This window comes from Homalodisca vitripennis, chromosome X, assembly GCF_021130785.1.
Source record: "Homalodisca vitripennis isolate AUS2020 chromosome X, UT_GWSS_2.1, whole genome shotgun sequence".
NCBI classification, from domain to species: domain Eukaryota; kingdom Metazoa; phylum Arthropoda; class Insecta; order Hemiptera; family Cicadellidae; genus Homalodisca; species Homalodisca vitripennis.
In genome coordinates, this window is record NC_060215.1 from 38,485,318 (window position 1) to 38,513,065 (window position 27,748).

A 27,748-nucleotide genomic window follows, 5' to 3' on the forward strand; every position below is an offset into this window, starting at 1 on the left:
CTATAGCCCAATTATATCTTCAACTGTTGTACCCAATAGTATTAATTATTGTTTTCTAATTATTATTAATTAATTATTGTTTTAATTGATTTATAACAATGGTAAAAAATCAAAATAAATCTAGTGTTGCAAAGAAATATCCTTGTGGTGAATGTAAGGAAAATGTAACCAAAATGGTTCCATCTTAAATGTACATCTCTATCTCTTGAACAATTTAATAAGATCCATGACACAAAAGGCACTTGGTACTGTGATTACTGTGTCGAAAAAGAAGAAATCAGTAAATCTTTGGAAGGTAATGTTACTTTTGCAACAAACTGCACTGATGACGAATATGAAGCAAACTTAAATATTGACATTAATATGCTTTTAAAAGAGGAAATAAACAACCAAAAATATATTATAAAAATTCTTAATGATGACGTTGCGGAAGCCAAGAGGGAAATACAATGTTTAAAGAAAATTATACTTGAGAAGGAAGAGGAAATAGTTAAATTAAAATTTAATGCTGACAATTTTAAACAAGCGTCAACTTCAAGTAAACAACTAAGAATGAGTTTACCAAACTACTCTGGACTACAGACTAAGAATTTATTCCAACCATTGTCTGACAGTCAGGATGAAATGGAGATGTCAACATAGGTTTGAGCACCTGTTCAAAGTTCCTATTAAAGAATACAAAAAATAGTAAAAAACATGGTCTAAATATGCCGTATCGAAAAAACGCTTTACATAATAAAACAAACTTATCCAATCAAACAAAGACGATGTTGTTATGCTCTGATAGTCATGGAAGAGACTTAAGTTGGAACATATATATCAGTGTCAAAAACTTTATGACAGTGTAGGATTTGTAAGACCAGGAGGTAAAGCTGAACAGGTACTTAATAAAGAAAACATCTGTGATGGTATTAAGAGTAAAGACGATATTCTAATTTTTGTTTTGTGGTACGAATGTTGTAGCTGCCAATGAAGCACAAAAACTACTGACATATATTAAACAAACCCTGGATATGGTAGGTAAAAACAAGGTTATTGTGGTCGATGTACCCAATCGATATGACCTTAAAGCTTGGTCTTGTGTAAATAAAGAAGTTGAGAGAGTAAATAATGTTTTAGTGGAACTGAGTAGTGACTATACTAATGTATCACTGGTCAAGGCAAGCTATGCAGAAAGACATTTACACACCCGTCATGGGTTGCACTTCAACAAGAGAGGCAAGAGATGGCTCGCTCAGGAAATCTCTGAGGCGGCTGGTATCTGTGCAGTGGAGGGTGGTGATGTTCAACATCAAATAAGTCCTGACCACCTGGACACACCTTCATATCTGGGCTCACCACCTGCGGCTGATAGTGTTCAGCCGGCACCAGACAACCTGCTTTTGAGTGTCAGAGGTCTGCCAGCTCCTGGAAGCTTATTGCCATCTAATGACCCCCTGGTCCCTGGTGGCTGACCAGCACCAAGTACTTCAACACCCCTTATGAGTAATCAAGATGCAAATGGTTTGAGTTTTCATTCAGTGACTACAGACAGTTTTGTTTTTCGGGAAACGACTTCCCTCCTGTTACATACCATACTCTCAGTTACAAGTGGAAATGGGATCCCCACGAACCAAGGCCTTAGGGGAAAAGACTTTATAACTGTTCCTAAAGCTGGGTTTAGGGTTGTGCATATTAACTTACAATCTATTCGCAACAAGCTTGAAGACTTTACTCTCCTTCTACATGAACGTGACTTTGATGTTGCCCTTGTCAATGAGCACTGGCTATCTCCACACGAGGTACCCCTGTATGTCCCTCAAGGTACAAGTGGGCTGCTACCTACTGCCGACCTCAACAACACTATGGTGGTGCTGCCGTGCTGGTTAAGGAAGACATTTGTGTTGCGGAATTGAATGTTGATGAGTTTTGTAAACCTGGTGTTTTCGAAGTTGCTACCGTAAAATTAGAAAGTAAAGAACCGGTAATTTTAATATCATTGTACAGAACACCAAGTTCTAAATTATCAATGTTTTTAGAGGTACTTGAAATTTTTTTAAGTAAAGTTCTGGATAATTCTGACCATGTTAAAGTAATTTTATGGTCTGATTTTAGTGTATGTACATTAAGTGATTCAAAGGAGAGTAGAATGCTTAACAACTTGCTTAAATCTTTTGACCTCCACTTAACAAATTTTACTCCTACTAGGGGTAACTACTGCCTTGACAATCTGGCAACTAATATTAGATTACAGTCCAACATAGGCAGCTTTAAAGTATCTGACCATGATTTTATCTGGTTAAATACAGATGCCATCGTTGTAAGACAGCCTGAACATGTCCCAAAAAGAATTCGCTTTAGGCTGATGGGAAAAGGCAATATTGATCAATTTGTCAGTAGTTTAAATAATTTGAACTGGCTCAGATTGTTTGAGGTTGAAGATGCTGGTGCTGCCTTTGATCATTTTATGGATGTTGTATGTACTAACTTTAATATTTATTGTCCTGTAAAAAATAAAAAAGTAAATTTAATTAATGGTAGAAGCAAGAAAACAAATAATAAATGGTTTACACCTGAACTAAATAGGGTTAGGAATACTATGATAAATTTTTACAATAGATATAAGTATACTAAGGATACTAGAGACAAAAATAGTTATTTAAATTGTAGGGCAACTTATAGAAATCTTATCAAGATGGCTAAGTATAAGTATAATGAAAACCTGATCAATAATGCAACAAACAAGTGTCAAACTGCTTGGAAGGTAATTAAAGACGAAGTTGGTGTAAAGAAACAGCAACCTTCTTCAATTTCAACAGATAAGTTTAATGACTACTTTGTTAGTGTAGATGAATCTGTTGCTAAGGATGGTCCAAGCGGTAGTGGCAGTTCTGTGAAGCATAGTCATATTGACTATATGAATAATGTCAACGAAATAAAATCTAATCCATATGCTAGACAGGCCTGGGCTCCAGCGTCAGAGGCAGAGGTGTTACATATAACTTCTAACTTAAAAGGTTCTACTAGTCAGGACTACTATGGTCTCTCAAACAAGATGATAAAGTGTATAATGCCAGCAATTGTATATCCTGTTACGTATCTAATAAATAAAATTTTAGATCAAGGAATATTTCCTAAAAGTTTAAAAGTTACTAAAGTTATCCCAGTTCAAAAGAAGAAGAATGTAGATGAACTTGCTAACTTTAGACCAATTGCTCTGGTACCAATTTTTTCTAAAATTATTGAGCACTTTATCAAAAGACGACTATATTCTTTTTTTGTAAAAAATAATTACTTTACGAATGCACAATTTGGTTTTTTAGCTGGTAAGTCTACCAATGATGCAATTGAAAAGGTTGTTACTGAAGTTCTTAAGGCATTTGAAAAAAAATTCTTTCTTGGCTTTGACTTTGTTAGATTTAAGAAAAGCTTTTGATATTATATTGCATAAAATACTGCTTAAAAAGCTCTCTAGGTATGGTGTAATGGGCAAAGAATTAAACCTTATACGTTCATACCTTGTAAACAGAAAACAGGTGGTTGTAATGGGGGTGTCTGGTATGCGGGAAGTGGTTAGAGGTGTTCCCCAAGGGTCCGTTTTGGGGCCACTCCTATTTGTCATTATGATTAATGATCTTCCATCCAACCTCCCCCATGAGTCTGTCCTCTTTGCAGATGATACATCAGCACTGGTTAAAGGTTACTCTCTGGATTATTTGAAACATGAATCTGCTCTATTAGTGGAAAGGGCTAGTGACTAGTTCTCAGCAAATGAGTTAATACTTAATGATGATAAGTCAGAACAAATCATCTTTACACTAAGGAAAGTAGATGGAGATTTAGTCAATCAGCATGTCAAGTTGCTCGGTATTCATCTAGACTCAAAACTTAGTTGGCATTATCATACTGAGCAGCTAATTATTAAACTGTCTAGAGTGTTATACTTATTGTTTAAGCTTAAGCTTAAGCTTAATGTTGAATCTGATTGTTTGCGTATGGCCTATTTTGCATTTTTTGTCACTTGAACTATGGCATATTGCTATGGGGAAATAGTCCTGGAGCTAACGATATATTTTTATGCCAAAAAAGGGCAATTCGAGTTATGGCTGGTATAAGTCAGATAGAAAGTTGTAAGCCATATTTTATTAGTTTTAAGATTTTAACTATACCTAGCTTGTATATATTGTGTAATTTATTATATGTTAAGAAACATTTATCTGATTTTGTTGAGCGCAATGTGTATCATAGCCACTATACTAGGAACTGTGATAATCTTAATTTACCGAGTACCAGACTCCAAAAAGTGATAACAGTCATAAATATATGCAAATTAAATTCTATAATAGTTTACTTGAATATGTAAAAAATTAAGTATTAATGTATTCAAAACAATAATTACAAGTTTTTTGGTGAGGACTGCACCATATTCTATTGTAGATTTTTATCATTATTGTAGTAATGACAATTTGTATACTGCATAGTATATTTAATATTAGTATGACAATGTCTATTGCTTGTAATATAGCCTAATGACAAATAAAGATTTGAATTTGAATTAGACAAAACTCTCTCCTGGAATGACCAGATTGACCGATTTTGTGGAAAAGTGTGAGCTCTGCCTTCTACATGTTTGAAGACTAAAGAACATTGCTAGCCCAGAAGTGGCAAGATATACATACTTTGCTCTCTTCGAAAGCCACCTGAAATTTGGGATAATCCATGGGGCAGCTTGTCCAAATTGAGCACGCAAAGAGAACTGGTGCTGCAGAAAAATCCTGTAGAGTACCTTTAAACAGCAAAAAAAGCTGACTGCAGTAGCACTGTACATCCTAAAAGTAGTTATTTATGCAAGTCAACAAGACCTGAGATGAGTAGGTGACACACATTATTCCTATGATACAAAAAAAAAAAAAAAACACAAAATTACACACTTCCCACCTACCTACCCACTGACCCTTTTTGATAAACAACCCACGTATGCTGGAGCAAAATTTATCATCATCCTACCACAAGAGGTAAAAAACACTACAGGATAGTAGCAACTCTGAATAAAACTGATCTACTGGCTTCTTATAAGACTTTTCTACTCTAAAGGGGAATTTTTGAACTGGAGGATAAATTACAATTGTACATCTCTTCAACCATACTGAACTGTCTTTTTTGATTTTTTTAAAATTTGTATTTAAATGCAATTACAAAATTCTAGTCATAAATATTTTGAATAAATAATATTTTCTAACCCGAATGTGTTACGCTTAGGAATTTCACTGTAACTAGAATCCGATTCAGAAATATTCCTGAAGCCAACTGTCACTAGTATTAAGATTAGATTCATTAGGTTTATGTATATATTAAATGATGATAAAATACAAAAAATGGTTGAAGTAGTCCCCAAAAGTTATTGTATTAAGAAGAGTGAATGTGTAGATTAGAGTGGTGCAATCGATTTTAGGTTTGGAAAATATTTTGTATGTTATATTCATAGCTCTTTCAGATAACTTCCCTGAATACGAAAAAAACTAAAAAAAAATTGTTTTTGAACACTCCACCTGTTTTTAATTCATTAACAACTTTAAGCAATTATATTTTTTATATTAAATATTATTTAAAAAACTAGTGTTTTAAAATAGTTATTTTCTTAACAAAATGTTTTATATAAATAAAATATATGTCAAAGTATAACTCATGTACATACTGCGACAATTTCACACTTATTGCAAAGATACAAAATATATAGTACAAATAAAGTAGAATTATGGAGAGGTTATAAAAATAGAAGAGGGTGGATTTTTGGGGAGCAGACGTTGGAATAAAGTTTTGCATGGGTTTAAGTTTCTATCTCTGGCCACCCGATCAGATCTGCTCTTGTCATTGTACATAGCTGAAACAGATTACTATTTGTTCCTTTCTTTATTGATATTAAAACAAAACACTAACAATTAGAGTATTCTAAGTTATCAATATTTCTTGCAAACCATCACAGTAACCTTCACACTCAGCGACGTAACTAGGGGGGGGCACGCGGGGCATGTGCCCCGGGCGCAAGTTGTTGGGGGGGCGCCAACACGGCCACAGATTTTTCTAATAAAAATTGTTGAAAATATTTTTTAATGCGAGGTGTGTTGCAAAAAGAAAATCATTATATTTATTATTTTTATTTGATTTAAGTCTAAGAAAATGCAAAGTGAAATGATGAATGCTATCTGACTATTTACGAATCATGTTTACGGTCTGCATGAACTTGTACAGAACGAGTATGGGCACACTGTGTTATCTGTGGAATGACTCACTAGGACGGCGCGGCGTCAGACACTTCCTTCCCCTCCCGGCTCCCACCCGCAGCTCCCCCATCCTCTCACCGCACCACACATGCCACATTGCCACAAACACAACACATCGATGCTCGCTGGCCTGACCTTGACTAACAGACTAACTGCGTATGTTGTGCAGTTGTGCACTACTATTGTTGACAATAGTTCATACTTCTACTTCATTATATACATCATCAGTGGTTCGGTTCACGTAAAGTGGTTGCGGAGCTGTTTCTTTGAGTGTTACTAGCAATATTATTTTCGTGTTTGTGAATATTAGTCATGTCGAAAAAACTGTCTGGTGCGGAAAATCGCAAAAGAGCTAAAGAGAGAAAAAAAGAAGCACATCAATCCTCGTCTCTTCTATCATCATGGCTAAATGAAACAAACAGTAAAGGTAGGTAAAGATAGATATACAGTAACCTTTGTTACTTTGTATTTATTAACTAATACAGATTAATGATTAACTTATTGAAACCTTAAAAATATATCATAATTAACTTTTCTGTAACTGTAGCAGCGTACTATTGATATGAATCTGTGTTTAAAAATATATAATTGAACACAGGGTTTAAGCTTTCTTCTTCTTAAGCTATTTCTTAGAAACGCTAACAAGCAGCAAATCTAGTCATCGTCACACTTGAAGACGACATTTCGCTTTAACCAAGAACTAAGAACGTCATAATTTATTTAAAAAAAAATAGTATAGTAGGAGATGCTTTGTCGGCAGTATTGTTTAATTTAGCGTTAAACTATGCTTTTAGATAAATACGGCACAATTTAAACAGCTAAGTTCTACCACAAATTGACAAATATACCAATAATATTATTTTATCGAATGAAGGTAAACTCGAATTTTTTATTTTTTCAGATGAAATCAGCTGTAGTACAAGTACGACTTTTGAAGATGGAGGGTCATCAGCTGATGCAGTCCAAGACGTGTTTTCAACTAATGCTAATCTTGGTACGGAAAATCTTCAGCTGAAGAACTTCCAGTTGTACCAACGGTCACCCAGGATGACGTCGAGGGTGAAGAGATCGAGATGTTTCAACCGGAGCAAAAAGTATAATAATGGTACGTCTACGAGTTTGACAACTGATCCAACCCATGGTGAGTCTACTAAATCTATTGATCTAAAAAGATCCGGGGAAGTGGCCTAATACCATTTCGGATGCAGACAGATGTTTTCTCGTATCGAGAATTATTGAATGAAGGGAAAAATAGAACCTGATCTTAACAATACTTTAAGAGATGGGAGACAGTTGACTAAAGAGTGGTTTACAAAAATTATGCCTAATGGCTTAAAAGTACATCGAACATGGCTAGTCTATAGCAAATCAAAACAATTCCTTGTATTGTATCCCATGCAAACTTTTTTTCGCACACTGAACATCAACATCCACATAAGATTTCTGCTTTAGCCAAAGATGAAGGGTTCACTCAGTGGAAAGAAATTGAGTGAACGGATTCCTGAGCATGAGAACTCCTTAAATCACAAACAGTGCTTTTGTGCTTGGAAAAATTTAGAATCTAGTTTAAGTAAACGTTCTGGCATTGACAAAGAACTACAAGACATGATTGCACTTGAAGAGCACACTGGAAGGGTGTTTTGTATGCTATCATTGATGTAATCTTACACCTAGCAAAAGATGGCAGCCCATTACGAGGCTCCAATGAAAACCTGGATTTCAGTGACCCTAGATGCGGTAGGTTTTTGAACACTATTGAACTAGTATCTCATTACCATGCACCTCTGAAAGAGCACATTCTTCGCCATAAAAAAGGCCAAGTCAGTTACTTTTCGCCGCTCATCCAGAATGAATTTTTAGACATTATTGCAGGAAAAGTCAGAGAAAACATATTTTGTGACATCAAGGCTTCAAAATACTTTTCAATTATGTTTGACTGTACTCCCGACGTAAGTCATTTGGTAGCAAATGTCTCAAGTCCTTCGTTATGTGAAAATCACCGAACAGGGTCCGGAGGTAGTGGAGAGTTTTATTGATTTTGTAAAAGTTGGTGAAAAAACTGGATTGGGTCTTTCGCAAGAAAATTTCAGAGAAAATCAAAAAAAGATGGCTTAGATTTGAAGAACTGCCGGGGCCAGTGCTATGACAATGGTTCGAATATGGCTGGCAAATACAAAAGGCGTCCAATCTAGGATTCTTGCCGAAAACAACTGGCTTATTTTGTGCCTTGCGCGGCTCATTCCTTAAATTTAGTAGGTGCAAATGCTGCTAGTATGTCAGGGGACGGTACAGTCATACTTTGGAACTCTTAACTGCTTGTACAATTTTTTTGCTTCCTCGACCAATAGATGGGAGGTTTTATTAAAACATGTCCCTCTATCTCTAAAACTACAAAGTAACACCAGATGGTCGACTAAGAGGGAAGCTGTACAAGTTATATACAAGCATCTAGGTAAAATTATAAATGCTTTAAATGACCTCAGAACCAGCCTAACTACCTCAGATGAAACAAAAACTGAAGCAGCTAATCTTTTGAAAAATGTCAAGCAGTTTGAGTTTATAGTTTCTCTCCTGTTTTTTGGTACAAGCAATTGACCGCATTGACATTGTGAACAAGCTCCTACAAGTGGAGAATATCACCATACATAGATCGGGCCAAAAACATCAGTCGATTGATCTCTGAACTAGACTCGGAAAGGGCAAACTATTCAAACGCTGCAATGAAAGAAGCCAAAGAAATGGCAACAAATCTTGGCCTTGATCCTCATTTCAAAGTAGTTCGAAAGAGAAGAAAAAAGCGCATGTTTTGATGAGAATGCCGAAGATGAAGCACCTGAATTCTCAGAAGAGAAGAAATTTCAACAGCAGCTATTAGAAATCGGTCGATCGCATTCTTTGTGAACTCAGAGAAAGATTCAACTCTATTCATAATACATAAATCATTTGTTTGGTTTTCCTCAACGGAGCTAGCTTTGGAACAATGAGTGGGGATGACCTAAAGGCTAAAGCAATTGAATTAGCCTCCAAATATAAAGAAGACTTGGACAAAGACGAATTGGCAACTGAAGTGGAAAGTTTCAAATTACCATGGTTTGGATTTAGTACCAAATATCCAAACAGCCAATTCGATTGATCTTCTGAAATTTTTTGTGTGTGAACAAAATGGAGGATGTATATTCCAAACATAATGACTGCCTTACGGATCTTCTTGACAATTCCGGTTTCAGTGGCTTCGAATGAAAGAAGTTTTAGTAAACTTTAAAATAATAAAAAATTATTTACGGAATTTGACAGGGCAACAGAGGCTGACAAACCTAGGGATTATTTCCATTGAGCACCAGGTAGCCTCAAAACTATGCTTCAGTGAGATTGTCAGTACATTTGCTGCAAGAAAAAGCCCGAAAAGTTAAATTCTAAGAACAATTAAATGTTTAAATCAATATTTTACATAATTTACTATCATAAGTGTTTTAGTTATAAATGGTGTTGTTTTGAAATAAACTATTTGTTTTGAAAATACGTATTCTATTATTTACCAAATATATTTAGGCCTATATACTTTGAACTTGAGGTTGAGTATTTTTAAGATCAAGATTCAAGATAGTATTAATGTAGCGTACCCGGTACCGATGGACACACCACACTTTTTAAGAGGAGTTATAAGGAATTAGTTTCAGTTCAATTGGTGGGGGGGAGGGGCGCCAAAATAGGTGTTTGCCCGGGTGCTGAATAACCTAGTTACGTCGCTGTTCACAACTCAATGTTCAGGACAGTTGACCTTCTCCTCACATCAAAAGCTGCACAACACATAAAGTGCCAATAAGTGCAACAATGACAAAATGGGCTGGAACAATATTTGAATGCATTTGACTTCTTTAATTTAAAACACAAGATATATTATTATACATTTAAAACCTTTATTAGTGTTAATTCATGTTTAAATTAACTCTAAAGTTATCAGTAAAAGTATACCATTCACGATTAAAGGATTATATTATTTTCATCACAAGAATTTTGGGAGGATCCAGCTGCTCCCTCTCCCCCAATATGCTGTTGTGGTTCTGCGATGTGCCAATTTAAATTTTATATGACATGAGCCAATTATACTGTGTATAATGTTTATAGTATGTGATTATTAAAAATTCTAGTTTTTAAATGTTCTTTGAAGTAATTCATTATTTAAACTTCGAATGCAGTCACAAAATTTGTGACAAGTCATAAGTGAGCCTCTCTCTTAGAGAAACCCTGAATTATAGAATTTTTATTAATCTAGGGTGGAACCCAAATGGGGTAGTTCATTTCAATAAAATTACTGCAAGATCAAAGATTTTCTTTAAGAAAAATGATCTGTTACATGATTATTACATTAGTTAGTAACTATTTTTAACTACATGTCTTTTAAAACGATTTGCTGCCTACATCTCAACTAATACTCTCAAATATCTTTTAGGGTGCTGTTATGTTTTATAAATCAAAATGTGCACCTGTCTGATACATTGTTACCCTGCTTCGGTTAAGTGAAAAGAAAGATTTTGATCATATTATTAGTATTATATAGCAGTTTTTACTTAAAGCGGCAGTTAATATAAAATAGTTGTATTTTCAGAATTTGTTTTAGTTCATTCATGACACAAACAGTACTCATTAAGGCATAGTATAGAGTCACCACTTTTCTTATGTTTCTTTGAATCAGTCTTTCTTGTTTGCCCTGCTACAATGATTTTGGTGTGTTCTTTACTGTTTTTAAAAATCCAAAAAGCTGAATATTGTATTAAAATTGTAATCCACTGAAGAGCCTCTTATTTACAAATTACTTTCATGTAGACTGCCTTCTAAGGCTAGTCCTAAGTTAGTTATTTGTACTCTTTTTTGAGATGAATGGTTGTTATATTTACAAGTAATTTTGTATTTAAATACATTGACTCTGTGTAGGTTCTAATGGTTCTAACTTTTCTGATTACACGAAGACTTCATTTATTCATTCACTGAGAAAGGGGAAATATATTTTGAAATGCATCAATGAAAATTCAATGTGTTAAATTGTTTACAGCAAGGATTACGAGTAGATTATGTTTTTATTTTTAGTTCAATTTGTAAGTTACTGCTCCTATACATAAATCACCAAGGCTAGAAATTTACGAGTAGATTATGTTTTCATTTTTAGTTCAATTTGTAAGTTACTGCTCCTATACATAAATCACCAAGGCTAGAAATTTACTTTTTTATAAACAACAGTATTTATTTCCTCTGCATAGCTGAAGTAATTGAATAGTTTTACTCAAAATTGTAATGCCATCACTTAAAACTATTTTAGACTGTATTTTTTCCAACACCACTCTTAACATGATTCATCTAGGATATTACACTTTCACTCAAGCTTGCATATTGTATGTTTTTATTTTAGGCACAATCGTTCTGAAGCTCTCATTAATTAGGCTCCTAAATTAATATTCAGTCATAAATATTGAGGTTATCAGCTTATTAGGGTGGGAGAAGGTTATCTTTGTGAGTCTATATTGTTTGCTATTTACCTTGACTCCTGGATATCTTCAAAACACACAAGAATTAAGTAAAGTTTGAAGTTTAAGCTTACGTTTTCTTTACATGTAAGTTTAAGAATATATTAGAACTAATAGGAATTACATATTGTTGACAGTGTATATTGGAAAAAAACATTTCTAAAGCTAAGCATATAATAGGAATTTAATCAATATCAACATTGTTATTTACCAAGTAATCATAAACATATATTTAAAAGTGTTAAAAGTTGATGTGTGGTGCAAACACTCCAAATTTAAGCAAATTTAGATACACTGACATTTAAAAACTACTTCAAATACATTTTTGGTTTTATGAAGATCCAAATTACGTGTTTAAGACAGCAAATAAACAATTTTCTTTAGTTCAAAAATTTGTCATTTGATGTGTGGGAGTTGGGGGAAACTTTTTTTATTTTTTGTGAATACATGATATCTGGGATTAGTATCTTATTCTGCAATGCTGCTTTAATAGCATTTGCTATATTAAGAAAATAGAAATACTTATTTGTTCATCTATGTAGACAAGCCAGCCCTGAAATGTTTTCATTGAGAAATATAATATTTGTTTTAATAAGTCCGTAATTTTCCTCCTTATGAGTATTGAATTTGTACAATGTACTATTCCAATGTTTCGATTTACTTTATATTTTATTGTAAAGAATGTTTCTAAAGTCTTCCCCCTCATATGATCTCTTAAACATTGGCAAAAACACAAAATCAGTTTGTGGTAACTTTTAACATGTTCAAAATTAAAGAGATGGGCCCTTGTAAACATATAAAAACATTGTTTATAAAAATTTACTGTCTATATGTCTTTGTTTGTAAGTTGCAATGATGTAGAGTAAAAATATGCCAGATGAAAAAATATTCATACAAAGCGTAAGTGTATGTTTTGTTACGTTTTAAATTTTAAAACAATTTGTAAACGTCCCTATTTACAAATGTTAGAACTTTATGCAGATACAGTAGACGTCCGTAAATACGGACGTTGGGATCAAAAAGGTTAAAACATCAAATATCAGTATTTGTATACCATTTTGATAACTCAATATTATGTATTTGTATGATTTCATGGCCAAATTTTAAAATTCATGGAAAACCATAATAATTTCTATAAAAGAAAAAACTATAAATGTTAGATTATAAAAGTTTTTCTACAACATAATGAATATTGAATTTATGACACACCATTGTCCTTATTTGTTCCATAGGACATAGACATTTTGTTACTATAAACTATAGTAAACATTTCCAAATGTTTTGGGAATCCATCAGTACTTTTGTATTTCTTTCTAGAGAGACAGCTATAAACTATTTGCTTGTTTTGTATAGTTTGATCTAATTTATCTATATGTGTTCCCACAAAAATACAAAAATTAACTTTCTCATTATTACATAAAACTCTGTTAGAATCTGTAGGCTCAACAGTTTCTCGGGGGAAATCACACAGTTTTATTTAGAAAGAAGGATAGGTCATCTCCTTTATTGGCTTATTCTGTTCACCTTTTCAGTTCACAGGGCTGTACAAAGATTTTATCCGACAAAAAAAAAAAAAAGGAGAAGCCATATACTGTATAAAGTCTACACTATATTATCAACCTCAACCAGGTATTGATAAAACGTGCTCTAATTGAAAGAAGGATCTGATCCCATGGTACCTACTTCTGATACCCAAATTCCAGTGGTTAATCACTAATTCTTTGGCTCTTCCAGCTTAGCTGTTCATGGATTTATATGAAAAGCGAGAAATTATTGTTTACACATTAGTTTGTATATATCATTCACTACTTATTGATGCAAACAAATCCACGGGCAACAGCATGTATCTAATATTTTTTCAGAACCAAGATGTGGTCACCAGAACTGTTCCACAGGATGACGTTATTGTCTACAATCACTGTGTATTATTTTGCTGTGTTGTCATTATCGACTGCGGAGTTGCCTACATATCGACTTCCTACAAACATTGTTCCTCACCATTACAATCTCAGCATCTCTACAGACCTTGATGAATTTGTCTTCAGTGGCCAAGTTGATATTGAGGTTTGTGGTTTTTTACAGTTAAGATATTATAGATATTCTGTGATTCGACAAGCAAGATTATTGCTAGAGGACTCTTGCTATAGTTGTATAATATAAAAGTTCGAAATTTGTTGCAACTGGACTACAGATGAGTGTCTTAAATGTCAAATAAAAACATTATGACATATTATATTGTATGATTATTGCTTACACTATTTGATTTATTTCTACTCTACCGTCTGTCCTCAGTTTAGTTGAAATAATATGCAGAGCTTGTGCTGTTTAAACAGAGATCCTTATGAACACATGAGCCTACTCTTAGATCAAAATATTTGCATATTGTCAGAAACAGTAGTTCTAATTATTAGCAAGAATAGTATTAAAGTGAATATAACTGGATGTTTTCAATACATAGGATTAGTACAATAATATTGTGTAAGAGGACAAAATACAAATAGGTAATATTAAAATATTCTACTTCAGTCCAATGGAGTATCGAAATATTTTCTATACACAATGAACATATACTTTCACCATTCTAAATTTACTCCATTTATAACAGTCAGTTTTTATTACTATTATAATTAAATCATCTTATAGATGGAATGTTTTAGTATATCTTCAAACAATAAATTAATATATAATTAAAGTAGTTAGTTTTGAGATTTAGTTTTGATTTGCTTAGAGCCATAGATTAATTAATTAGACTTTTAAACTACCTATTATAGTAATTTAACCTCTTTTTCAATTGTACGTCTAGTTAATGAAAAATCTTTAAAATTGTCTGCTCAATTCTTTTTTATTTTAACATTTTAAACCTGTATTATTATTTACTAGTTAACAAGCCAATAAATAACATATGCAAAGGCCAATGTATTGAATTAATATTGGAGCTTAATACTTAATTCTTTGTTTGAAGTATTTTTGATACTTAGTGTTTTAACCTTACTAAATTGGCCATGTATAGTTTTTTAATAATATTTTGTCATCTTCATTTAATAACAAATGCTAATAATTTTGTGATATATTCTCAAAACCTGTTCATAATAACATTTGAAGTACTTAATATATGTCTTCATTTTCAAAACATTTTTCTAAATTATTGATCATTTTCATTTCAAGATGGTAACCAAAAACTACTGGACATCTTTGTGGTATGGTTTTAAATTTAAAACATCCTATAAAGTATTTACTAAGACTGGAAACAACAATTCTGAGATAAATTCAATGTTCTATGATAGCTTCAAAAATATATTTTCTACTGAAGAAAGCTACTAGCAATTATGTCTGAATAATTCCCAAAAAAATAATATTACTTAAAATGTTGTTTTTGTCTATATTTCAACTTGGTATATCAAACAAATTACTTGTCACATCATACTGACAGTAAAATTTGAAAAACTTTACTGCAAACAAGTTATTACATTACTAAATATACTTTTGTATTTTATTTGTGTAAACAGAGTATTCTAAAATATGTCCTTGTTTTATTTTGAGTTTAATATTGATGGTGATGTATGCAAACATAAAACATATAAAAAACCAAGATAAAATATGAGTAAAATGAATTATTATTTAAATTAGACATTGCATCAAATTACCTTTATTGTATTCACATTGAACTGTAGACCAATTTCACTCATTCAGGTGGAATGTAAAACAGCAACCGATGTAATCAAGATTCACTCCAAATCACTTGAAATACCTGACAACAATGTTTTGGTAAAGAGAGCTTCTGATGGCAAAATTGAAACTTTGATGGGAATCAGCCACGACATTGACAATAACTTTTTGGTCATAAAGGTAAGGAGCACGCATCATTTTTTGTGATATATTTTAAATGATAGATAATGTTGAATATTTCAAAGAACCTTTGGGCATCTTGATCGCTTACACTATAGACAACAGAAAACACTTTCTGGATAAAGTTCTATATAAAGTGGCACAGTTCCACATCTAGGAACTGTGTTATCTTTTGTATACACTATAGTTTGGCTGAGTCTTACCTAACAGTCTTGGGATCTGAAGATACTAGCCTGGGAATCAAAAGCAGGGTTGAGTGGGAGTGAAGGTTTGGAATGGACATTCATGTATATATATATATATATATATATATATATATATATCGCACCAAATAAACATCAAATTGTCTATTAACAGCTTGGTGTAATGAGGTAATGTTGCATTTTTATACAATAACAAACCAAAGAAATATAATATATTTCAGACTGAATTAATTAAAAATGTAAAGTGTTGTGCTGTTCAATTTTCAAGTACTGCTCCAGAGAAAAAAAATCAAATCTTTATATTTTTTATTCAATACGAGTTTTAAAATAAATTTCATCATGACTTACGATTTACTATCTTTCTCACAGTAGAATATCAGAGTGTTTTAAGCATGGTATGTCTCACTGATTTGTACCAGTTTGTTACCTCTGCTGTGAATGAGTATAGCACTCTTTTCATAAACCTAATCAAGAATGAAAACTGTGGTATCTCTACACCGGAGAGCCATTGAAATAGCCTCAGTGCTAACCAGGGTTCCTTTCAGAATTAATCAACATTTGGAAGTCCATCTGATCCTTAGGATATGATATTGAGATTCAGCTCTCAACAATAGACTTCTGGTGCTGATGTTGTTACATGTTAGTTTTGGAGTTGGCTTACTGTTCATAGAGGTGCAGCAATAACTGTTAGCGAGAATCATGCCACAGTTATCATAAACTCATTGCAGTGGTTCTGTGACTGGAACTGCTTGGCACACTTCTAAATTTTGAGATTTTGATGACAAGGCAGATCCCAAAAAAGGTGCTGTTCCTTTCAAAATATATTTTGAAAAATTGAGGCTACTACTAAGGTTTCCATGAGCTGAATTTCATCAAATACCGACATACTGATATCAAGGAATACCGAATTATATTTGACGTGCCAATTAAGTTTGTAGTTTCTTAAAAAATTTTATTTGATCAAACTTTCTTCGCAAGAACTATGTTTGTTTTATCAAAAGCAGCAATTATGTCAAATCTTGAAACAATTTTAATTGAATCTGTATTACTTTGTAGCACGTGATATTCTTAACAAAGTGACGCAAACTAAACTCTCACTAAAAATTCCTGTCTGTAAGCTACGAAAGTTTGAATTTTTATCTTAAATAAAATAAAGTTCAAACATTACAGACAACATGGATTGCCTGTTTTGATAAATATGCCATGTAAGAATACATTATAAATACTTTCAAGAAATCTTTTAATTTTAACGTATTCAGCTCAATAAAATATGATATGTACATAAAAATCACACTTTAAATCTAAAAATGGTAAGGTAAATAAAATGTATAGTGTTTAAAGGAAGAAATGTGTCATATTTCTGTATTATTGTTTTATAGTTGTTAAAGAAATTTCTTGTTTTCTTAGGTCAAAGAACAGTTGATGGCCAATTCTATTTATATACTGCACATTGATTTCCGAGGCAACCTCACCGACAGTATGTCTGGTTACTACAAATCTAGTTATGAGGACAAGAACTCAAATAGTACTAAGTAAGTGGGAAAGGGATAATATTTTAAGGAAATACAACCAATAACAAAAAAATACACTTTATAATTTTGTATAACATTAGGACTGAGAAATGTCTTTAGATAAGAATCCAAATTTACAAATTTAAAAGTACCTTTGAATAAATATAAATACTACATAGTATTAAGGGATACAACAGAACGTAACAAAAGTCTTCACCGAACTTTTTGTCGGGCCGTAACTTTGCTGACTATTGACCCCAAATCACTAGAAGCCTTCATTGGACCAAGAGAAACCTATGTACTAAATTTCAAATCTCTGGGCCCTTTCTATCAAGAGTTATCACACAGGTGGACAGAATAGAAAAGACATATAACATGGTAAGATCCAGTTGATCTTATCAGGACTTGTTGGATCCCTAAGAATCAAAACAATGGATAATGATTTTAGTAAAATAGTTATGGTTTTTAAATTGTATTATAAACTTTAAAAATAATTTAGTAATGAAATGCCTTGTTATTGAATAATGATGGTTTACCTAACTTTCAAGAATACAACTGATTTCTATTATAAAAAAGGAATATTTGAAACCAAGTCAACAAAACATTGGGAAAGTAACTATTGCTAAGTAACGTTTTATTGGAAGATTAACAGTTAATCAACAAGTGTGATAGTCCTATGTGAAAAAGTCAAAGGCGTTCTATATACTTTTACTATTATGATTTATAACTTCAAAACATAAGTGTTCATTGTTTTAAATGAGCTGTGATTCAAAGGCAAAAAAGATAGAAGCCATCTGTATTGGTGGCAGGACCAGCTCAATGGTTTTTGGTACCAAAGGTGAAAAAAATTGCCCTCTCATCAAAGTGCCTTTTATTTAGATATCTACATTTTTGGTGGGGTCTGCCAGGTATAGAACTTTGTCAAATTGTTTTTGTTAACAAAGAATATGATTTTATTGCCAGACAAGATATAATATCCTCTCAACAGATGCAAAGAAAGCTATATTCTTGTTTACATTGTTTACTTTGGCCTATTTCTTTGCCCCTTATCATACTCACAATCAATTCACATTAAACGCTACAAACATTAAGTCTTTCAACATAAGTTACCAAAAAAGGCATCTTGAACAACTTTCACAATTTCAACTTTCACAGCCACATCTTTCACAATACAAATTACAGAATAGAAACCAAAACAGCTTGTCTTGGTTCAGTTCCTTTGGTCTTCTATTCACTTTGGTGCGGCATAAATTTTCATATCTTCAGCGATCACATTTTAATACAGCTGAAAGCTAACAAAGTTTTCTACCAGAGCAGAGTCTAGTTATAATAATAGATTAAGTATAATTTGAAAATGGGTTTAGCTTTGGTAACATACAATGCTTTTCATTCTTACATAAAATTTCAACACAACATTTTCCATTATGTGTTTTGTACAAAACTCATTAAAGGGGAGATTTTTTAGTTTTTAGTAGAAATTCGCTGAAGCTATATTATTATTCTCAAAATCCGGTTATCTCCGGTGTGGCAACCCTACAGGGCTAAGTTTGGGGTTGCTGCTTTGCACTCTGCTATGGACAGCGAGGTTGTCAAACTTAGTAGTGTCAGCATTAGGGCAAAAAACTTACATTTTAATATGAAGTTTATAAGGCGATGTATTAATTTTAACCTTTCCTTCTTTGATTCTGTAGTTTAATTCTTAATTTGAAGTTTACTCAAACATGACTGTCTCTACTTACCTCTAACAAAAATCCAAAGCAATTTTTTCTCAGTAATCACTTTAAAAGAAGATAATTCTGTTTTTGTACAGGTGGCTGGCAGTTACACAGTTTGAATCCATCGATGCTCGGAAGGCTTTTCCCTGTTTTGATGAACCTGCCATGAAAGCCAGATTCCAAATCAAACTGGGTCACAAATCTAATCTAAAATCAGTCAGCAATATGCCACTACTTACATCTACTGTAGAGTAAGAACTGTTTTATTTATTCAACTATAAATTGCAATTCATAAACTTTATAATTTTTAGTTATAATATGCAATATCTTACACTCACAAGGAATCTTTCACAAGGAATTTTCCCCAACCAATTAAAAATAGCTAAAGTCTACCCAAAGTACAAAACCGGACCACATAATGACACAAACAGCTATCGACCTATTTCACTCATTTCTACTTTTTCAAAAATTTTAGAAAAAGTGGTCTTACACAGACTCCTAAACTACCTTGAGGAAAACAAACTTCTTACTTACAACATGGATTCCTAAAGGGCAGATCAACATCCACAGCCTTAATACAATTCATAGAATACATTATAGATCAACTGGAAGAAGGCTGCACAGCAACCTGCCTCTTCCTAGACTTCAGTAAGGCTTTTGATTGCCTAAATCAAGAACAACTACTCCAAAAACTAGGAAACCTTGGTATAAGAGGAAAAGCTCAAAGCTGGTTCCGTAGCTACCTGACTGATAGAAAGATGTTTGTGGAAGTAAATTACACTGAAAACAACATACTACAGAAATGTCAATAAAAAACCACTGACACACAAAGGGGCGTACCACAAGGATCGGTTCTGGGGCCAGTCTTGTTCCTCCTACTCACAAATGACATGCCCAACTGGCTAGGAGACATCTGTCATACCGCCATGTATGCAGACGACACAGCACTAACAATAGCAAATAAATCAATAGCAATACTCCAGAGAAACACAACTGCCACTTTCAATAAAACTAAACTATTCTGTAACAGAAATGACCTTGTCTTAAATAATAAAAAAAACAGTTCAGATGACCTTCAGCAATCTACGCAGAGACCTTAACTTGACGCTCCCAGACCTAGAAATAAAAAACACCACCAGACACCTTGGTATCATAATTGATGATAAACTATCATGGAAGCCACAAATAGATCAACTGTGCAAAAAACTATCTGCAGGAAACTATGTTATACGTAGAATAAAACAAATAAGTGGCACAGACACGGCCAAGGTAGCTTACTTTGCTCTCTTCGAATCACACCTGAGATATGGCATTGCCACTTGGGGAGGAACATCCAAAACCAACCTTGAGAGAGTTCTGATCAACCATAAGAGGGCAATTAGATGCCTCGCAGGCCTTAACTACCGTGACAGCTGCCGAGAACACTTCAAAAATTTTAAAATATTGACAGTTGTATCACTCTACATAAGAGAAGTAATCTTCCACAATGTAAAAACATCACAGCCAAGACACTCAGATCTGCACCAGCACAACACTAGACATGCCTCGGACTTCGCATTGCCCCCACACCATTTGAGCCTATACAAGAAGAAACCATCCTATAAAGGAGCCGCCTACTTCAACCACCTTCCAGAGCACTTAAAGAACCAACCACCTCACCGCTTCAAGAAACAACTGACTCTGTGGCTCCAAGAGAGACCTTTTTACACAGAAGAAGAATTTACAAACAGCTAAAAATTGTTACCTTATATAACTGACGCTATGTACTGTTCTCAAAGAACATGTCAATAAAGTATATTGTCTATTGTCTATTGTCTATTGTCACATTTACTAATTCATATTTTGATTGTTTTACTTTTATGGGAAATACTCCAATGAACATATGGCTCAAATAGCCTTTTTGAACTACTTGTATAATTACATTACATGTATTTCTGTTTGTGTGTGTACATGCATGAGTGTGTGCGTGCGTTCATGTGTGTGTGTGTTGTGTGTGTGTGTGTGTGTGTGTGTGTGTGTGTGTGTGTGTGTGTGTGTGCACGCGCGCACATGTGTTTGTGTGTGTGTGTGTGTTTTAAGCTGTACATGATCAATATGCTACATCTAAGTATTTATACAATTTATCTATAAATGATTATACTTAAATTGTTAATATACTGCAAAAGTATATTGTCATGGACGGTGCAGAATGGTTTTAAAAAAATCAACCACTAATGGAAAAGAACTGTTAGGTAACTAAAGTCAAAGTGTGGGACATTTTCCATAAACCATTATTTTCGAGGGTCACTAAACTAATGCCTTTACTGAAGACCAAAAGAATTTTTAAGCATCACAATAATTTGTGTGTATAGGGGAGAAAGTAAAACAACTGAATTGAAAAGGAAACAAGTTCAAACATACGGAAATATTGAAATCAATCTCTTTTATTGTGATTTAATCATTCATTCATAAATGAGACATCTTAGCACAAATAGAGAATTACAGTCTTAAAGTTCATTTTATTATAAATTTCACAAGTGCATCTTCCCTTGAAATCACTAAAATAATTTCCAATCAGTCACTAAGGATATAGAATACTTTCCTTTTTTTAGTAGCCCACTCATTGTGGTATCACTCCATTCTCCATGAGGAGATCAATAAGTCTAAAACTCATAAATTATGAACCTCTCAACGTTAAAAGAGGGAAATAATCTTTTCTTATTACTACACAGTGTACCAAAAAATAAACTTCCTCAGCAAGTATTATGGATCCTATAAATAATAAGAACATTTAAGCCCACATTAAAAATACTATTTCATTGAAATTGTTACAACAAACACACAATCTGAAAGGAAATTTAGGGAGGAATAATAACATCAGACTTCATTACAGATATATAGATAAAAATAAGCATGTGCTCTTAGTGAAACTAGTCTAATGTTATGTTGTGTTTTACATTTTGTTGTAGTGAAGAGAGGCCAGACTGGGTGTGGAACCACTTTCAGGAAACTTTACTCATGTCCACTTACCTTGTAGCCTTCATGGTTTGTGACTTTGACTACAGAGATTCAAAGCCTGAAACTAACAATGTTCTCTTCCGTGTCTGGGCACGCAAAGATGCAATTGATCAGGTTCAGTATATTCAATAGCCTCTTGATCAGGTTCAGTATATTCAATAGTCTCATACCGCCCATAATCAGGTAGAAGATCTTATCAAGTACAAGGGTCAACTATTTATTACTGGGTGGTAGTATGGAAAAAATAGGTAAATCAAGGCAAAATTTGAACCCAAATATGCAGATTTTCGCCTGTCCAATCTAAATAATTTTTTTCAAAGACAGAAACTTAACTTTAAATCCTAAAAAACTAAATATATGCATTTTAAAACTAAACAAAACAAAAACAAGCTTAATTAAATATGTTCATTAACAATGTTGAAATAAGTAAAAATGAACAAATTACATTTCTTGGATTGGTGCCTGAAATAATTTGGCATAGGATGAACATGTTAAATTAATACTCAATAGGATTAACTCGGGGTTATGTACAAGCAGAAGGATGAAGCCACTGGGTAGTGTAGAAATTCTCAAACAAATATATTTTTCCCATGTTCATTCTCATATTTTATTTCGTCTCTCCATTTACGGAGCAACAAAAAGAGAAAACCTGAACAAAATTCTAAAGAAAGCGTTGAGAGTGATATTAAATTTGAATTATTTAAATTATGTCAAAAGATTCTTAGGAGAGCTAAAGATATTTACTGTCTATGACTTGATTGAAAAATCAATGGTTATAATACCTGTTAGAGAACTGAAATTGTTGTAATCCATTACAGGTTAAATTTGTATGAAGTAGGTAACAATTTTTTAAAGTTATACTCCTGTACAAATACAAATGAGAGCAATCAAAGATTTTGTGTAAGGCTTAAGGTATATTTAATAAACTTATCACTGTACTCAACTGATGAATTTTACATGATCAAAACACAATTCAAATATTTTATCTAAGTTAAGATGTTCTATAAATTAAAATTTTGATTGATATGTTATGTTAGTTGGTAGCATTGTAGATGTTATTCATTGTACTTGTATGTATGTACAATTTATGAATAAAATTTTTTTATTTGAACTATAAAAGCTTCATTGTTAATAATTAAGTACTCAAGAGAAGTTTAACATGTGAACTTCCTCTCACACAAAGATGCACACTGTTTTTATGAGAAACTTTCATAATTAATTTTGATAAGTTTTGTCTTTCTTCGTTTTTTATATGCATATACTATTTAAAATTAAATTTAAATAGAATATGATTATTATTCTATCATCAGGTAAGTTAAATATTGTCAGCAGTATTAATATCTAGTAATACAAAATGATTTTGTTTCATTTTGTTGTGTAACATTTCATATATTTTGAATGCTTACCAACTTTGTAATATTTTAATTCTTCTAACAAAATCCAATTTCTAGTGTGATTGTCGCCCACTAGGTAGAGTTTGCTCGAATATATGGACCCAAACTTTTGCATTTTTATGAAGATTTCTTCAGCATCGATTTTCCGTTGCCCAAACAAGACATGGCAGCCATTCCAGATTTCCAAGCAGAGGCTATGGAAAATTGGGGATTGATCACTTATGAGTAAGGACCTTTTGTTATATAACAGCAAAGTATTGTCATTAGTGACCTGTTATTCAAATGAATTATTACATTTGAGTAAGGATATGTTACCAATTTCTTTTTATTTACGTTAATAATGTAATACAAGATAATCAGCTAATGTCTTGTCTTGTAAGCTTTTGAAATATAGAGAGCAGTGTAGGTAAGAACATGGACTAACAATAGAATTTTTTCAGACCAGGTATATGTATATAAATTCTTTAAGTGATTAAAGAACTGCCATCTATTATTATGGCAGTTTTTAGGAAAACTTGAAGATTTATACTATTTTTGTAGTTCTTTAGTTAAATTTTCTATTTGGGCTTGGCTTATCTTCATCTATGCCAATTCGGTCGGAACAAAGCAGAAAAAAGTCGGAACAAAGCAGTAGGAAAGCTGCTGGAGTTTGTGACAGATGTGTTCAGAGTTCATATGTGTTTTAGGAATTTAGTTTCTTAACACATATTACCCTTAAACTTACATAAAATGTTTGGTTTATTTCTAGTGATTTTGATTTATTTTTCTCAGATGCAATATTTTTTTATCTTATTCATCCACTATGAGAGATTGCATCCTGAAATTGTCTGCAAATAAATTTTGTTATTCTATGCTGTTTTTCTTTTGCAAGTAGTGCAAATATTTATTAAAATCCTTCTTGCAATACCTTAATTTTTTTAAGTGCTATTTTTTAAATATAATCTAGTAATGAAAGTATCTGCTAATGAAGACTTTTGTTTTGATAAGGTTCTGACTGTGTTTTGGTTATTGTTCTCTTTAAAAATGTGTTACCAGCCTCAGCTGCTATGGTTAAAGAGGTTTACAAATAATTTTCCTCTAGGTCTTCATATTTTTGGACATATTTTTACCATTTTTAGTTCCTCTGTCAGGCTAGAGATCGTTAAGATTTTCCTTAATATTTATGTCCTTGGTCAGTAGTTTTATGTGACCAAACTGGTATGAGTTATTCACCACTTTTTATATGATCCTGGTAAGTAGATAGAGCCAGGGATGTATATTTTCCAGTTGTAAATCTCCTCTTTTTTCAATTTTCTCAGTGTTTTCAGTGAAGTGCATCCAGCATGATGCAATAATTTACAGGGACTAGTACAGTGGATACTAGAGAATTTTACACCAACACTACAGATACTATGTGTCTATTTGGGTCCTTGTTGTTTGACTGTGCTGTTTTAAGACTTTCTTTCTTGTGTTCATTGATGAATATATCAGTCAGCAAAGAACAACACAATAATTACGATTTTTTTTAATAACATACTACGCCGTCTACCTAAAAAACCCATTGAAGAGCCCTTATTTATTCCTTGGTTCGCTAGATGGCACAGGTCTATACATATGTACAACCGCAACCCTTTCTCAATATCTTTAACTGTACTCATGCTTATAACAGGACTATGTTACCTGTGTCCACCGCTACCATTCTGTACATTACTGTTGCTCAGATAGTTGAACTTTACTGTACATAACATTTACTTCTTTAAATTATCTTTTGTGAAACAATCTCTTCAGAAGGAAGGGTTCTTAATGAACATACTCGTATACTATATAGATAAGGCGCATCATCTAGTAGTGTGAAAATCAATACAGTTATCAAACCAACCTCTTAATTATATCTTAAGTTCTGGGACATTTTGTTGATCATTGCTAGATTAAATCAATTAATGTACTAAAATATTTTATACCTGATGAATTAAAGTTTAGAAAATTTGTTCTAGAGAGCGCTTGCTTCTTGTGGACGAAACGTCTACTTCACTGGAGGCAAGATACATGGTAGCTCACACAGTAGCTCATGAACTGGCTCACCAGTGGTTTGGAAACTTAGTCACCATGAAATGGTGGACTGACTTATGGCTAAATGAGGGACTGACCACTTATATCACTAGCCTGGCAGTAGAAAATGTTAGTATACTTGAAATTAATTTTTATTGTATCTAGCTCTTTTGTATAAAAATAAAACCAAATAGTTTAAATTTTTAGTAATATTTTCAATGGTTTCTTTCATTGATATTGTTAATCAAATTATGTACAGATAATTTATTTTTAGCAATTTCCCAAATGGAACTCTTACAATTTTGATGTTGCTACAAACTTGTTCGATGTTTTCTCCATGGATGCTCTAACATCTTCACATCCAGTTTCTGTCCCAATTGGACATCCTGATGAAGTAGATCAAATATTTGATGCCATCTCTTACAGTAAAGGTAAAATATCATCTCTATATCAATAATGGGTTATGGTCTTGCATGTATCATTGCAAGTACAAGGTCATGTTCACCTATTCTCTTGTATGCGAATGTCATGCAAAGGCTAGATTTAGGCACTTCAGAAATCTCCAATTGAATCAATCAATCAACTTTATTAAATAAAAGTACATGGTACAATACAAATGGTGTCAATATTTTGAAAAATTGTATGAAGAAATAATTAAAATTAAAAATGCTATTTCTACTCTTAGACTACTAAATTGTAAAGTGCATTTCACATTTTCTGCTTTATTACTAACTACACTTGCTTATTATTAACTGACTTGTTATACAGGGTGTACATAAAGTCCTGCACGGGTATAATATTTTCTGAACGATAACAGATAAATAAACAAGATTTGGTACATCAATACTACACCTAAAAATCTACTTTTTGAAGGAACTATCAGTTTTCTGTAATATCATGGGGACGTCCCGCAAGGAGTCAGAAGGAAATCTTAAATAGGAGCATAGGTCAATATGGACATCATTTTAAAGGGCTTATCTAGCAGAGTTTAATGCCGCAAACCGCACTCAAAAAGATTGATCCAGTACAAAATGGCGGCTGTTCAAAGATTTTACTTGGTTACATTTTATTAGTAGCCATAACCCCAGTAAAGCAAAACTGCAACCAAACAAATACTGCAGCTAACTACTACATTATGCTTGTCAGTTGTACATAAGTGAATTATGACATTAGGTATCCTCAAGGGTTACAAATTTGGTCCTAATATATTGATAACAGGGAAAACCTAATAACAGTAACAATTAGAAATCTCTTATCTTTGGGTCGCAGTTAGGACTTTCCTATTAGCCAGTCTATTCATAGTAGGCTATTCTAGTTATCTTGTTTTAGTAGTGCTGTCCATTCATTTTATCAGTGCGCTTTAGTACAAAAGAGTTTGTCGTATTGCTTGTAGTTCTTCAACTACATTATGTCGCTTGACGAACGTGAACGTATAACACTTCTTATGATGGTTGGTTGGGGAAATAACAGACGATCACACGAGGAAGCATGCCATTTATTTAATGACTACTTTCACGAAAGGCAGCCAATTTCTAGAACAACTGTAGGGAGAACTGTTCAACACTTTATGGAAATAGGAAGTGTTTCCGATCGTCATAGGTCGCTGAGATTTCTAATTGTTACTGTTATCAGGTTTTCCCCGTTATCAATATATTAGGACCAAATTTGTAACCCTTGAGGATAACTAATGTCATAATTCACTTCTGTACAACTGACAAGCATAATGTAGTAGTTAGCTGCAGTATTTGTTTGGTTGCAGTTTTGCTTTACTGGGGTTATGGCTACTAATAAAATGTAACCAAGTAAAATCTTTGAACAGCCGCCATTTTGTACTGGATCAATCTTTTTGAGTGCGGTTTGCGGCATTAAACTCTGCTAGATAAGCCCTTTAAAATGATGTCCATATTGACCTATGCTCCTATTTAAGATTTCCTTCTGACTCCTTGCGGGACGTTCCCATGATATTACAGAAAACTGATAGTTCCATCAAAAAGTAGATTTTTAGGTGTAGTATTGATGTACCAAATCTTGTTTATTTATCTGTTATCGTTCAGAAAATATTATACCCGTGCAGGACTTTATGTACACCCTGTATAATAAAACAATTATCATATAACAAACAACATAAAGTTATAACTTTTCAAAACAATTCTTTAATTGAATATAAAGATCTATCCATCAGTTACTCTTTTAAATAGGTTTTACATTTTTTTTTTATTATTTTCATTTCTTAAATCACTAGGGAGTTGATAGAAGAATTTAAATCCTGCATATG

At 32.8% G+C, this 27,748-nt stretch overlaps 2 protein-coding genes across 4 annotated transcripts in view; one reads left to right on the forward strand and one right to left on the reverse strand.

Moving 5' to 3' along the window:
- The window catches only part of LOC124368930, a 30,974-nt gene extending 8,798 nt beyond the window's left edge, over nucleotides 1–22,176 (reverse strand). Inside the window, exons 1-5 of one of the 3 annotated variants that reach the window (XM_046826481.1) lie at nucleotides 22,064–22,176; nucleotides 19,079–19,214; nucleotides 15,424–15,527; nucleotides 4,659–4,765; nucleotides 3,498–3,668 (exon numbers count right to left, since the gene is read on the reverse strand). In XM_046826481.1, coding sequence (XP_046682437.1) covers nucleotides 3,498–3,668; nucleotides 4,659–4,765; nucleotides 15,424–15,465 — 320 coding nt within the window. In that variant the 5' untranslated portion in view covers nucleotides 15,466–15,527; nucleotides 19,079–19,214; nucleotides 22,064–22,176. Of the gene's footprint in view, nucleotides 1–3,497; nucleotides 3,669–4,658; nucleotides 4,766–15,423; nucleotides 15,528–19,078; nucleotides 19,215–22,063 lie in introns of those variants that run through there. The other 2 variants (XM_046826482.1, XR_006923020.1) reach the window with 2 other exon arrangements.
- LOC124368927 (aminopeptidase N-like) overlaps nucleotides 11,763–27,748 on the forward strand; it is a 29,831-nt gene continuing 13,845 nt past the window's right edge. The window contains exons 1-9 of the mRNA XM_046826474.1: nucleotides 11,763–11,866; nucleotides 13,642–13,843; nucleotides 15,470–15,625; nucleotides 17,236–17,360; nucleotides 19,150–19,305; nucleotides 22,003–22,165; nucleotides 23,522–23,670; nucleotides 25,419–25,602; nucleotides 25,748–25,904. Coding sequence (XP_046682430.1) covers nucleotides 13,649–13,843; nucleotides 15,470–15,625; nucleotides 17,236–17,360; nucleotides 19,150–19,305; nucleotides 22,003–22,165; nucleotides 23,522–23,670; nucleotides 25,419–25,602; nucleotides 25,748–25,904 — 1,285 coding nt within the window. The 5' untranslated portion in view covers nucleotides 11,763–11,866; nucleotides 13,642–13,648. The remainder of the gene's footprint in view (nucleotides 11,867–13,641; nucleotides 13,844–15,469; nucleotides 15,626–17,235; nucleotides 17,361–19,149; nucleotides 19,306–22,002; nucleotides 22,166–23,521; nucleotides 23,671–25,418; nucleotides 25,603–25,747; nucleotides 25,905–27,748) is intronic.